The sequence below is a fragment of the Eumetopias jubatus genome, unplaced genomic scaffold (assembly GCF_037043125.1).
Source record: "Eumetopias jubatus isolate StellerSeaLion01/CBP00866 unplaced genomic scaffold, mEumJub1_p1.0 scaffold_6, whole genome shotgun sequence".
Taxonomy (NCBI): Eukaryota; Metazoa; Chordata; class Mammalia; order Carnivora; family Otariidae; genus Eumetopias; species Eumetopias jubatus.
In genome coordinates this window covers 22,138,183-22,153,004 of record NW_028274812.1, presented here as the reverse complement: position 1 = coordinate 22,153,004, position 14,822 = coordinate 22,138,183, and the positions used below count along the sequence as shown (strand labels likewise).

At 36.9% G+C, this 14,822-nt stretch overlaps 2 protein-coding genes across 3 annotated transcripts in view; both read left to right on the top strand.

Moving 5' to 3' along the window:
• The window catches only part of PHACTR2 (phosphatase and actin regulator 2), a 259,522-nt gene extending 252,148 nt beyond the window's left edge, over positions 1 to 7,374 (top strand). The window contains exon 12 of the mRNA XM_028121359.2: positions 706 to 7,374. Coding sequence (XP_027977160.1) covers positions 706 to 721 — 16 coding nt within the window. The 3' untranslated portion in view covers positions 722 to 7,374. The remainder of the gene's footprint in view (positions 1 to 705) is intronic.
• Positions 851 to 14,822, top strand: part of LTV1 (LTV1 ribosome biogenesis factor) — a 31,218-nt gene continuing 17,246 nt past the window's right edge. For both annotated transcript variants that reach the window (XM_028121366.2, XM_028121364.2), the window contains exon 1: positions 851 to 937. The gene's annotated coding sequence lies outside the window, so the exon portion shown is untranslated. The remainder of the gene's footprint in view (positions 938 to 14,822) is intronic.

The following is a 14,822-nucleotide window of genomic DNA, read 5'->3' as shown; positions in this document are numbered from 1 at the left end:
GTCCTAGACTAAAAATCTTTTAAGGGGTAGATTGTTTAACAAGAAAGAAAGTGCAAGGGCTCCTGGGTGGCTCGCCTATTAAGTGGCTGCGTTGGGCTCAGGTCATGATCCCAGGGTCCTGGGAGAGAGCCCTGCATCAGGCTCCCTGCTCAGCAGGGGAGTCTGCTTCTCCCTCTCTCTCTCAAATAAGTAAATAAAATCTTTTTTAAAAAGTGCTGTGGACATGCTTAGTGGAGCATTTGGATGGAAATGCCGGTGAGGATTTGGAAATTTCAGGCGAAGAAGGTAGATTTGGAGTCTTCAGTGGGAGGCAATGGGAGGCTGAAGCCAAACCAGTAGGGACTATTTGTTGATGGTTTCCTTTTATAACTACAAACCAGGTGTAACCAAGTCCTTTATGAAACATCCCACTCTGCTCAGTACAGGTCAGAACATGACCCTCAAGATTAGTGATGTTTTGTGTATTGATTGCTCCGTATCCTGGACAATATAACCATAATATTTTGTATAGGGGCTGTCTCTGCTTTCCAACGTCACATTTGTTAATAGTATTCTGTTATGACAGTGATTTATAACAGTAATGCAGTTGGGGGATGTCTAGAGCTGCCTTTAATTTATAAACATTACTGGCACCTTATTTGTTTTACTGATTGTCAGCTGTGTTTCTCTACCACAGACTCACAGAGTTTCTGTTTCTTGTGTCAGGTTTCACCGTCCATAACGAAGTGTGAGACTCTTTGGAAACACAGACTGATCATCTTTGGGGGAAGCCTCTCTTCCCGAAAACCTGATATTGCACTGGGATTTGAGTGTGTGTGTTTCCATTTAACTGGTGAAGGAAGTGTATGGAAAGTGCTTCCCACCTGCACGGCCCAGATGGGGCCAACAAGCAAAGGGAGGGGTGCAGTGACTCTGCTGTCCAGCGTGTGTATTGATGGTAAGCAACACCATGGTCACACCAGTTATTCTCCATCAGGAGTTTTAATCAAAGAAGATGAGCAGAAGACAATCGCTGGCTCCCTGTTACCAGAAAGCCAAATTGTAGAGTGCAGGTTGAAGAGAAATCCGGGCCTGGAGTTGCTGGGCACTGAAAGGGGTGGGGGTGGAAAATCAGAAAAAAAAAAAAAGAAATATTTCATTATGTTAATGAAGAAAAGAGAAAATCAAAGCATAAATATTTTTGAAGAAGGCTTTTGGTAGCTGAGAACTTACTAAGATATGGGAATCTAATCACCTAACATGGATTCCTTAAAGACCTGATCCTAGAAGAATATTCTCGTTTCACAGTTATGTTGGTGCAGTATAGTACCATTATTTTATGTTGTGCCAGTGAATCCAATTGCCAGAAATACGTCTGAGTGTTTTCATGCATCTTTTTCTTAAATGCAAGAGACTTTTATTGACTCTTAACAAGCATGCCTGCCCAAATTTTGTTGCATGTTTTAAGTAGCATAGCTATACACACTTTTTTTTTATACTCCTTATCTAATGTACCAAACTTCTGCAAGGATAACAGGACTGGGAATAAAGTCAGATGAATGTGATCCTATAAATCTGTAGGAAGCTTTAGAAAATAAATCTTTTGGTCTTTCCCTAGCTTGATTATCTTCAGAGTTGAAGCAACCATACTTGATCTAAGGAAGATAATATTGACAATCACAATACCTTTCTAAAAAATCTGAGTCCAAAGTAAAAACTTAAGCAAATGCAAGTGTTCTTCCAGCAGTTAGTTCTGAGTGGGCATGGAAAGGACTACTTATTTTCAGGGCTGCATTAAGTTGGATTGCTGCTATTAAAAAAAATTAAGTACATGGATCAAAAACATACCCGAAGGCTTAAAAGAACACAAAGTTTCTGCTAAGTTGCAAGTGAGGAGAACCTCATTTTGTATTTTAAGAGTCTTCAGATTGCATCCATAAATATAGCATTGACTTGCAATGCAAAAGAATCAGTGAGATTAAAGTCATGGAAGGTTTCTCTGTGAGCCTACAGTCAGTATTGTTTACATTAAGAAACCCTCAATTGCCATCTTGCGATTTTCTGTGGAGTTGCAAGCAGAGCGTGGCTTCTGCTCGCAAATACATACGATCAGATGTAAATACTACCTTGCATTCGATTGTTCTTTCATGATTGTTTTGTGCTCCTTTTATTAAAAACACGTGAGACCTAAAATAACAAAACAAGACCTAGTACACTTTATTTTATTCACAGAGCTTGGGCTAGAATTTTCTGAAATGCTTCTGGTTCATGATAAGGAAGACTGTAATTTGCGATTTCAACCAAAAAAGCAAACATTTAATCTGGTGGATAAGTTTGGATCCTGTCAGTCATGTATATTCTGTAGAACCACTAGAAATGGGGTGATTTTGCTTAAAATTAATAAGTTTTAGCCCCAATTGGCCTGTTAGAAAAAGCCAGGACCATTTTATGTCTAAGAAAAGTAAGCAACATTGTTGCACCTTTTGCTGCACTGGGCTACCTGCGTAATAAACCCAGATTCTGCACTGTTGTCATTTCATTACTAGTGTAAGATGTACTTCTGCTTTTGAAAAAAATGTTCTGCATGTCCAAGTGTCTTTCTCTGTCTGAAAGGTTTTGTCCATTTCATAGTGTTCAAATCCAACCATGGACATTAACTTTGTTCTCATTTTTTTGCCGAAGCCTGCCTTTTCCTTAAAATACTATTATGTTATCGTTGTTGTGTCTTGGGAAAAAGTCCAAGGAATGTAATGTTATTTTAACTTTCTATACTTAAAATCTTAAAATGTTGTCATAATTTTTAATCACGAGGCCTCTATAAAATGGTATATGTAAGACATTATCACTGTTTTAGCATTCAGGATACAGGTCATAGAAAGTCTCTACTTGGTTGATAAAAGGAGCAGTTTTTTTCCCCACTCATGGTGCATGTGATGCAGGTTTTTTTATTCCCTACAATGAGATGCACCCAGTACAGAGATGAGACTCCCGTCCTTCAATATACTGTTTTGCTTGTGTGATATATCAGATTTATAAACTACCCACACTTTTTTCTTCATACCGATTGACACATTTAGAGAAAAGTTTAAAAGTTAGAGCAAAAGCAAAAAGTCAAAAATGTTACCACTGCTAGTCTACTATTTAGGAATTGAAACCACATATCATTAGAATGATTCTTTAAATAAAAAGCTGTGAAAAGAATCGAAGGATTGTGAGCTAACCTGTATTTTTCAGAATAAGGCTCTGTGTTCCTAGCTAATTTTTTAAAGGTGGAAACACTGCATATTCACCCAGCAGCCCATCCAGGTCTCTTGCCTGGCATCCATAATGATGTGGACCACCCTCCATCTAATTAGGCCTCTGCCCAGTGCCAGCATTTCTGCTATCCAACCAATAAGCTACAGTTCTATGAGAAAAATAAATGTGTGTGTGAATTGGGCTGTTGTAACACAACACCAGGCTTTTCCCTATTTAAAGTGAGACATTAGGCAGACATAGAGGAAGTGAATGAGTTTTCCTGAGTCCCCAAGATATGATTAGGGTAGGAAACAAACCCATATCCAGGAAGATCTCAGGCAGGAAGGAACCAGACAGACTGTAAAACACAAAGTGGCCATTTCTGTCTTTTTTTGAAATGGAGCAAAAGAACATTAAGGTAGTAAGGAGACGCCATGGGCTTTATCAGCATCTTTGTGGTCTGACGAAATTAGTCCTCTAATGAGCATTAATTAAGGCAACCCTGCCTGATAATTCCCTGTGTATGTGAAATGTCTTGCATTTTTTATGTTTGATATAATTTACCTTTATGTTAATTCCTTAAATTATTTAAACTAAATCTATAATATTCAGAGAGCCATTTGGGGTATTGGAATAGCTGTTTTAAGTGGAGGAAAAAGCAAACTCATCTATCTCTTGGATTTACCCAGAAAAACAGACTTTCTTCTTTCATTTTCATGTCCTTTATTGGCATAATGATTGTAGTCACTTATCTTTTTCTAATGCTAGTAAATATGTTCTGCTAGAAAGTTTTGAAATGTAAGGGAAAACCTATTTAAGACAGTAAAGGAATTGACTACACCCTTCAAAAATCATCAGATATTGAAAATGAGAGATAATTTCCTAAAACCCATAATTTGGGTTTCACATCCCTACAATAATTCTGTGCTACATTGGTACTTTGAAAAAATCCAGTAGCTTACACTTAAAAGAGAAAAAATTCTGCATTAACACTGCATATCCTGATATGGACCACATTTTAAGATATAACAGGCATTGTATTTATATTCAATAGTCATCAGACAGACACAGCTTTCAAAAATGATACTGTATTCACAAGAGAAAAAGACAGTCTCGTCTACCACATAGTAGCATGTACACATTTAAAGAGTAAAATCTCTTTTCCTCCTTTTTGCTCAAAAATTTCTTTAGTTTATTATTTTTTTAAGTGGTCCCAGCAGCACATTAAACAGTGAGAGAAGTCTTCCTCAAAATAGGTGAGATGGAAGATATGCACATTTATGTCATTTCATCAGTACAGAAGCTGAAGCATTCCTAAATTCCAGTCATATTATTAGCCCTAACCTTACTAGTGAAGGTATATAATTTGAGACAAGAACTAATTTCTTCACATCATTAGAGTATGATGTGAGCAGTAAGGTATCACTAAGATGTAATTTATTTACGGAGTTGTCCCTTGGCTTCTTGAAATAGGTTATGTTCCACTACTGAGCATTTGCTGTCTTCTTATTGACAAGATATGTCACATTATTTTGCTTGGCAAAGCAGAATGAACTTTCTGGAACTGAAATATGTCCAAGAGGGGAATGCAATGGCAAAAGTCACCATCACATTAATAGGACCATCTTTCTGAGAGAAAGCTCATCTTTAGGTAGTTCAAATCCAAGTTTCAAAGAGCAGCATGAGGAACTACTCTAATTTGGCAGTGACCAAAGGGTGGTGGGGACTAGGGTAGAATATTCCCAAACCAGTTCTCATTTTCACTTTCCCTTTATTTTTGGTATTAATTAAGCTTAAGTTCTATATGAAAATGGGAACCACCATTAGCATATCTGGAAAACATTGGAAGCAGAGTTCACAAGGTCATTCCAAATTAAGAAATCCCACTACATATTCTGTAAGATTTCTGGCAAAATTAAAATTAAATAAAATATAAAATGAAATGAAATAAAATAAAATAAAAAAGAATCCTGTGGCTGTTATTCTCACCAAAAGCCAACCTTATAGGCAGGGGTCATTTTTAGCCATGCTAGGATTTACTGCACCTATGAGCACCGTGCTGTTGATCAGTGTTTCGGGGGCGGGGGTGGGGGAGCGGTGCTGTTGGCATTTGGAGCTGGGCAATTCTTTGTTTACAGAAATGTTCCCTACATTGCAAGCTGTTTTATATCCTAAGCCCATGCTGACTAAATTCCAGTAGCATGCCCAGTCACTGTAAAAACACCAAAAGTCAGAAGCGCTCCCCCATGTTCAAAGGCCCTCCTAAGGAGGTACCACCTCCCTTGCGTACCACTGTCTACCGCAATTTGAGGACACACAGGGAAGAGTACCTCTTTCAAAACATCATCTGGACTGCCTTGCATTACTTTGGGCCCTGAATAGTTCCTTCCCCCTTTATTTTTCAAGCCTTCTGCTTCAGTGAAGCTTTAATTTGCCAGTTCTTCAGGGAGGAGGGTGCTGGGCAGCCTTGGCCGTTTCAATTGGCATAGTCACTTGGCTGGTCCATGTATGTACTTACAGGAGAAATTTCAAATGAAGCAAACTTTTTTTCCTCTGTTTTGGCCTCACAGTTTTACCTAAGAACTACACTGTTGGTGACCGTCTTTGTCAGTGTCTTAAGGATTATTGCATGGCTTAATCACAAATACAGCTAACAATCCAAATAAACAAAACTGGCGGTCCATGAAAATCACCGTTAGATTTTCTCCTGGTAAGGTACATCCCTTGAGGTTCAAAGCCATCACCTGTTGATCCTGTTAAAGAAGCATTTAATCCACATGTAAGTGCTTGAATTCTCTCTGTAACTGTAGTCATGCAGTTCAATTTTTCTAAAATTTGTCAATACTAAATTATGAAGGAAGTGTGGATTAACTGGATTGCATGCCTATTGTTCATACTTCATTGACTGTCATACACAAAACAAGATGATTTTACCTAGTTGAAACATTGTGGAACTACGCTAACGATACATAAACATACTTTTTCTCAGTTGCTTTTTATCACCAAAACTGAATGGTGAATATGTCTTGAAATGATTTGGATGAACTGTGGCTAATAGAATGGAAGAATTTAGCCACTATAATTTTTCTAAATATTAAAATTTCTAAATATCTTTTTCAAGACAGAGCAACTCAGAGTTGATAAAAGAGGTTATATTGTGAATTTTTAGATGGTGCTTAAGAATTCTTATCTTGTTAAATACCAGTATTTTTTTTTTCTTTTTAAGAATAAATTAAAGGGAGTAAATGAGGCAGAATGCCACTCCACCCTCAGGTCAATTTCATGGTATATTAAAATGCCAATAATATTTGTGCCACTTGCCAATTTGGGGGACTCTTCCCATACTGGATGCTTTTGTTATAGTTTGACTGTATCATTACATTGCTTAGAGAGCCTTCACAAAAAGATGTCACCTTTGCAGTGCTAACTAGCATTTGAAAACAATCTGAATAAATCTAGGGTCAAACCACTTTCATCACTTAAAATATAGGCACTAATTTTTATTTTTATTTTTTTTTAATATTTCTTCTGTGGCTTAGAAATGTGCCAATGTGTTCACAACATTCTGCACCAGTTTCACCAGATTTAATACCTAGCAAAAACTCAAACTCGTCATTTTTTTCTATGTAATAGTGATTTTTAAATCAAGAACTATACACACTCATTTGTTATTTTAGTCTTTGGTTATAGTGATTAAGAATGGTAAGCTGTGATCATTATCAGACTGACTGAATGATTCCTAATTTCCAGTAAGTGATCTAATTCTACATATTACACAGGTACAGTATCTGTGAGTGTAAATAACTGGAACTGTACACTGATTACCATGACAGTTTCTCTTTTTTTGTTGTTGTTCTTGATCTGTACTGTATTATAGTATGTGGGTATAAATACCTACAAGTATACACAGGTATGTATATGTATTCCACTATTGTAACCTGAAAGACAGACTATGTATTATCTTTTTTATTCCTTACTGGTGTTTGTGTTATTTAAAAAGCAAAATTATGCTCTATTTAGTTGTATAATATAGGATACTTTGCTGTGCACAATTCCAAGTGCCTTAGAACATCGTTTAGCTTTCTTAAGTATATATAAATGCATATATGTATAAAATTGGGAAAAGTTACCTCAATAAAATCATTGGGAAATCCCCAACTTTAGTTTCTTCCAATTCTATTGTATTGAGACAGTGCTCGGTATTTTTAAAGTAAAAGCTCACGACTCCTCCCCTGTAAAGCAAGAATAAGACAGATCTTCTAATTGTCTATTATTTCAACTGCACCTAATTTAAAATTTTTTGTATGGAAGGCCTTGTGATTTGTAATTTTTATTTAAAATATCTAAGAATTACTGCTTTAAACAGCAACTTACAGTATATTTTTAAAACTTGTTTTTTTTTTATATCTGAGGATATTTGATGTTGATGTTTCTACTGACATTATACTATGTAAAAATAAAAGCTAGTACCTTTAGAGTTTATAATACAGAAAATAAACTTCCTCATTATGCTTATTATTTAATGTATTATAAGCAAAGAGAGAGGTGGGAGCATATTTTGGCCAGTAAAGGAAGTGGAATATACTTCTCATTTTTTCAACAGCAATTACAAATTGTAACTTAGCCTCCCTCAACTCTGGGACAAAAGCAAAGGTAGAAGAGGAAGGTATGAAAAGCAATTTGTGTCATTATCCAAGATAGAAGACATATAGGAGAGAAGATTGGGACCAAGAATTTTAAAAGTAGGTTTGAAAAATTGGCCCCAAGTATGCTATTAAAAATTAGCTGTACATCCCCAAGGTAAGTGTAATAGTTCAACAACTAATTTCCATTTTTGCTCACACTAAACTAGGTTTTGCATTGAAACACTAATTTCTAAAACCCAGTGGAGGTAAGAAATGGACAAATTTTTTTCCATTTTACATAACACTTTGACGGCATTCATTTACATAAGACTATTGTGATTGAACTCATTGCTGGACCTCAACTGACATCTGTTTGGAGTGCTTATGCTGCTGTCTACATGCAGGCCAAGTCCTTGCTCAGTTTATGAGTTCTGAACTCTTTGCCCTTTACTCTCCCTCTGCCCCTCTCCCAGCTCATTCTCTCTCTCGCTCTCTCAAATGAATAAATAAAAATCTTTAAATAAAAAATAATAATAAAGGGGCGTCTGGGTGGCTCAGTTGGTTAAGTGTCTGCCTTTGGCTCGGGTCAGGATCCCAGGGTCCTGGGATCAAGCCCCACATCAGGCTCCTTGCTCAGTGGGGGAGTCTGCTTCTCTCTCTCTCTCTCTGCCCCTCTCCCAGCTTGTTCTCTCTCTCTCTCACTCAGATGAATGAATAAAAATCTTTAAATGAACTCTTTGCCCTTTAACAGGTGGTCACTAAGTAGTAGAACACAGAAAACTCTAGAGAAAGCTGAGAACCTAAATTTGTGTGAAGGTTTTTTGCTCTTTTGCCAAAAACAGGTACCATTTTTAGATTTCCAGGGAGAAAAGCTATAGATACTAACTTTGTAGTTAGATAAATATCCTAAGGTGGAGAGAACTAGCATTTCACTCAACGTTGGGGAGAATTTGTCCCTAATTATCACGTAGGCATACTCAGCAGTTTGACCTTAAGTTATAAGTCATCTTTTCCACGGTCAATTTAAGTTTGTTACCTCTTTATGTTCAGCCCCTGATTACCTCTGAAATCTTGGTCATTGCCTCTCTGAGCCTTCCTCAACCAACCATTCTTAAGCCTGCTACCACATTATTCTTCCTAAAGGATAATCCTCATATTATTCCTTCTCAGAACTTTCCAGTGAGTTCCCTCTGCCTACCGAATACCTCCCAGGTGCTTCAGTCTAGCCCTCAAGATCTGCAGCTTCACCACAGACCACAGTTCCAGATAACTCTTCTTTTATTCCTCACTTGGGCCAAATCAAATGAAACACATTGTTCTCCATATACATTATGCACTCTCCCAACATCACAGCTTGGTTTGTGCCATTTCCTCCAGCTAGAATTTGCCTGCGTTTATTAACATCCTTCTAGGAAGGGTTCAGATGTCTTCTCCAGCTATTGTATTATAGTTTCTTTAAAGTGTTCAACACCATATATAAATTCAACAGATTTGATTCCTTTTATAAGCACTTCGAAGGCCCAAATGTCACTATAACAAGCATTTTTTTTAAAGATTTTATTTATTTGACAGATAAAGACAGCGAGAGAAGGAACAGAAGCAGGGGGAGCAGGAGAGGAAGAAGCAGGCTCCCCGCGGAGCAGGGAGCCCGATGCGGGGCTCGATCCTAGGACCCTGGGATCATGACCTGAGCCGAAGGCAGATGCTTAACGACTGAGCCACCCAGGCGCCCCTATAACGAGCATTTTAACAACACTTTTAAGTTGAATACCTTATACATGGAGTCAATCAAATTTTCTTAAACATTTCAGTATTATTTACAAATTAAAAATATTCTTATGCTTTTCAGCTTTGCAAGTCTAAAATTAGTTATATAGTTTAAATTAGAATTGTGTGGCTAATTGGTGAGATTCTACAATATTCCAGTTTTAAAAAATTACAAATATTTTAATACCAAGTACATACAGATTTTCCCAATACTTACAAATCATACATGTAACACAAAAATATTTTTGCCTTTCATCTAATTTCCAAGTTTAATTCTAAGCCTTTCCAAGCTTGTAGAAATAAGACCACTGTCTTTTCTTAGACACTGAGAAAAGCACATTTTAAAACCAAAGACAAGCTGAAATTACTGGATTGATGATTCACCATTTGCTTAACGGTCAAAGATCTATTACTGAGAAAACCATCCTATGGGCTTCTTACTTCTGAAAAGAATCTACTTGAACCACAGAGACATATTAGAACCATTTTTCAGTCCCCGTAACTTCTGGGGTCTCCAAATCCACAATCTTCAGATAGGATTGGCTTATTAAAACAGATTCGAGCTACATCCTAAACAGTTCTTTTGTCTAATAGGTAGAAGGAAGTCCTGAGTTGTAGTTAGCTCCCTTCAACAATCTTCTACTGGCTTGTTGAAATTCTGCAACTTTTTTTCATATTCTTTCTCTCTGACTAGACACAACTCATTTAAATAATAACCAACTAGATTCTGTCTTCATCCCACACATATGTCCGGTCTTGTTTGTCCCTAAGACCAGAGCTCTGTAGTCATGCTCAGGATGGTCTAATTAAATCTAAAAGCTGAGCTGACGGAAGAAGAGAAAGGGATAGAAGACTAACCGAGTTTAACAATGGCTAAATATTGAAGGTCCTTGTAAACTTTCTACGGGAGTTCGGAATTTATCCTTGAGAAGAAGTATTTTAAGTGCAGGAGAAACATCCTCAGATTTGCCCTAATTACAATGGTCACAATGTCAAGACTGGATTGGAGGAGGCAATATTGGAAGCGTGAAAACCATCGCTATTGCCATAATCTGACTGGTAGATGATGGTGACCCCAACCAAGGTGTTGAACTATGGGAGTGAAGAAGCATAACAAATTCAAGGCACAACTGAAGGGCAAAAGTGATTGTTGCAAATGCGAAATGAGGGATATGGAAAAGTAAAGACTATACCTGTGTTTTTCGCTTGGGCAACTTGGTGGATGGTGGTGACGCCACATGCTGAAATAGAAAGTAAGGAAGGTGAGGTTGTAAGACTTGGGGGTGGGGGAGGCAGGGAGCCCGGGAAGGACAGGGTAGGAGGTACGGAGAGATGAGGCATTTAATTTTGCACATGAAATTCAATTTGAATTGCCTGCCTGTTGAGACATCCACATGTGGACAGATGTATTCAGTTGAGTCTAAAGGTCAGGTACAAGGTCTGTCCTACAAAGAGGAAGTAGAGAATCATTAGCACGTGAAACAAGCTGTGGAAATGAGTAAACCTCCCAACAGATAATGTAGCTTACGGCTAAATAAATTACTACAATGAAAATTTAACAAAATATTTTTTCTTCACCTGAAGAAAGGAGACAAATCTCTAAGAACACAAAATCATTTCATTTGCACACCATCTGAGTGCTTTGGAAGGTATATATATATTTTTAATTTAACTGGGTTTTACTGGTTAGCTTAATTTTAAGTAAAATGTAGTGCTTTATGTAGAGGGTTAAGTTGTAAAGCAAAAATTATATTTGAAAATATATTGCCTCGAATACAATGAACATTGAGATCTACTATTTCAATAAGTCCACATAGCCCATTTTTACTTCAACAGTGAAATATGTGGCTGGTTCTTTAATAAGCCACAGATGAGGAAGTTAGTTTACATCTAAGTGCTATGTGATATTAAAAAAAAAAAAGAAAAAACAAAAAACCTTACCTTTAAGCATAAGAATTATACTCAGCGCAATGAGATGCTCATACCATAAGCATAGGGAACATAGTAATGGAGGAAATAGAGGTCAATGTCTCACCCACATTCCCAGTATGAGCTCATTGACAGAATGGCAGCGAGAATCACTCAATAGTTAACAGTGGTAATTTGGGGTGCTTGGGTGACTCAGTCAATTAAGCATCAGACTCTTGATTTCAGCTCAGGTCATGATCTCAGGGTTGTGAGATCGAGGCCTGCAGCAGGCTCTGCACTCAGCTTGGGGGAATTTCTGCTTGAGATTCTCCTTCTTCCTCTCACTCTGCCCCTTTCCACCCTCTGCAGTGGGCTCTGTGCCCTTCAGCTGTCCCTTCAAACCACATTTCTAATTTGGCGGGATCTGCTTGAGAGTCTCCCTCTGCCCGTTTCCACCCTGTGTGCTTGCGCTCTCTCTTTCTCTCCCTCAAGTAAATAAATAAATAAATAAATAAATAAATAAATAATCTTTAAAAAAAAATAGCAGTGGTGGTAATCTTATTTCTCTCTCATTTGCTGAAAGCATAGAGTTAAATTTGTAAGTTAAAGGCATGCATGATCTAATTACCAAAGTTGTCACCGGTTTCAGTAGTGGATTGTCACTCAAAAGAAAGGAGACTAATAATGATTTGTGAGCTTTTAATAGCCCAAGGCTAGAATGAGCATAACTGACACATACCAAAGAAAACTCAAAATTCATGTTATAACTAGAAAGGCACAATAAAAAAACAATAATTTGGATTAATATTTCCAAAGTGTACTCACCAATGAAATGTAAGTACTTTTGACTCAAAGAACCCGAGTCAGTAAACAAAAAGCCAAGCAATATGAAGAGTTTGTGCTATTAAAAAGAATTTTAAAGAACATAAGATTACCGGGGGCTAGAAGCTAGTAAAATCATCTAAGTATGTAATATGAAAAACCCAAAAGTTACCAGAATTTGAGGGAAAGCAAAAGGATTAAGATAGAGGAACCGACAAGTTGGGTCTAAATGCAAGCTAACAGATTCCATGATGTGAATCTGACTTGAAGCAAAACGTGTTCCCTGACAAATCCCAGAGGCTACGGGCCCTGGTTTCAGGAGATGGTCACCCTGAGGCAACAATGAAGTTAGGTGAATCCTTACACTTACCTGGGAAGTGGACAATTGCTAATCTTCACTGAGCACTGAGCACAGGTCAGGCACAGGTCCCAGCATTTATAACATATTTTCTCATTTAATCCAACAATTCCTCTAAGGTAAGCATTAATACTATCATTCCCATTTTACATTCAGGCAAGTAAACAGAAGCCCACTTGCCTCAGGTTACACAATCAGAGTGAAACAAACTACAGTTTAATTTTGGCCAATGTACCAAGCCTCCTACTGCTGTCGTTTAATATTATAGGGGAAAATTTGTGTTTCATTGGAAAATGATGCATTTTCAAATGAGTACACCCTTCCAATTCTGGGTTTAGGAGGACTTTGCACCTTTCCTTGCCTTTGAGCTATTTTACAACTTTGTAAGTTGTAGAAAGCTGACAGGAATGTGGAATAATTCTTGTCTCCAGACACATACATAATTTCTGTCCAGTGGAGGTTCAGTTGCCTTCCTTAGGTCACTGGGAAAGAAGCCAGTTTTGTCTCCATTTGCACATTCTTCTCAATATTCCTTCTCTGTAAATGTTTCTCTTCTGTGGATTGTCCTCTGAACTGATTGTAACATCCTATGTTTCCCTCCTTAACAATGTGCTAAATAAAATCTTTACTCATTTTATGCTTATGTATGAGAGTCATGGGTTTACCATAAAAAAATTATCCTTGAACAATATTTTAGTATCTAACCTGTCCTATCTTTTTGTTTTTTGTTTTGTTTTTAAGATTTTATTTTAAAATAATCTCTACACCCAACATGGGGGCTCAAACTCATAGCCCAGAGATCAAGAGTCACATGCTCTATGGACTAAGCCAGCCAAGCACCCCTACTTTGGTTTTTAAGTATCTTCACTTTTTTTAGACACCAAATGTAACACTTCAAATCCTCACTATAAATATATAAACAATAAGATATATAAAACAATGCAAGTAATTGTAAACAATGAAAAAATATATACAGGAGACATCTAAAGTTCCTATAATCCCAGCTCCTCATGGAAAATTGCTATGGGCAAGTTTGGTGCATAGTTGAGTATTTTTCAGTGCTTGCACTATGATATTTCTGTGTAAAATGTTTTTCTATATATAATTATTAACAACGACAACAACAAATGCCATTTTCGTGATGTTCTACAACCTGCTTTTTTTCTGACTGAATGAATGACTGTCCATGTCAATCTGCATCTCCGTAGAACAGCTTCACAATAGACCATGGTATTAATTTTTTTCAATTAATCCCTTACTAGTGGAATTTTAATTGCTTTCTTATTCTCTATTAAAAACAGTGCTACAGTGAACATCCTGCTCCATCCATCTTGATGCTTTCTCTTTTTATAAATTAACTACCTCCATAAGCTCTATTAATATTGTCAAGCATGTAATTTATAATTCCTCAAGTTACTGCTTCGGTGTCTAGTTAGTTTGGCTATATTCAAGCAAGTTTTCTCCAATTCTGTGTACATTGGTTTCCTGGTGCTGGGGGTCCTTGGGCAATGCTGATGGAGAACCACTGCTAAATGTGATATAAATAGTGCTAAGATGGTAAACATGGTTTCAATAGGCAGGTTCATTTCACATGGAAAACACAAAATTTTTCAAAGCCTAGACTAAACCAGGAATTAAAGTAATTAAAATGAGTTTATTAAAATTCTTCTTCATCATTGTGAAATGAATGCTATTTATTAGAGCATGCTAATAAAATTCTAGGAGAAGTATGGCTTGGATTTATTATCATTACTATAATATTTCAGTTATGGGTGTTTTTATCATAGGAAATGTTTTTCTGTGTTAAGACAAGCCAGGGTTTTGTATATATATACAATTTTAACAAACGCATTGTTCTAGATACTGTATTCAACAAATATTAAATGAGCTCATATTTATATACACAGCATCCAGAACAGGCTTGAACACGTTAGCTACCATATGTGTTGGCTTTTTGAGATGGCGTGTATTGTAATGGTTAAGGGTGTGACTCTCAAGCTACACCTGAGTTCACATTTTGGCTGCATCACTTAATGGCTTTGTGCTCTTGGGCAAAAGTCCACTTAATTTTCTGTTTCTCAATCTCTAATCTATATATAACAAAAGGATAATGATAGTAAATCTCT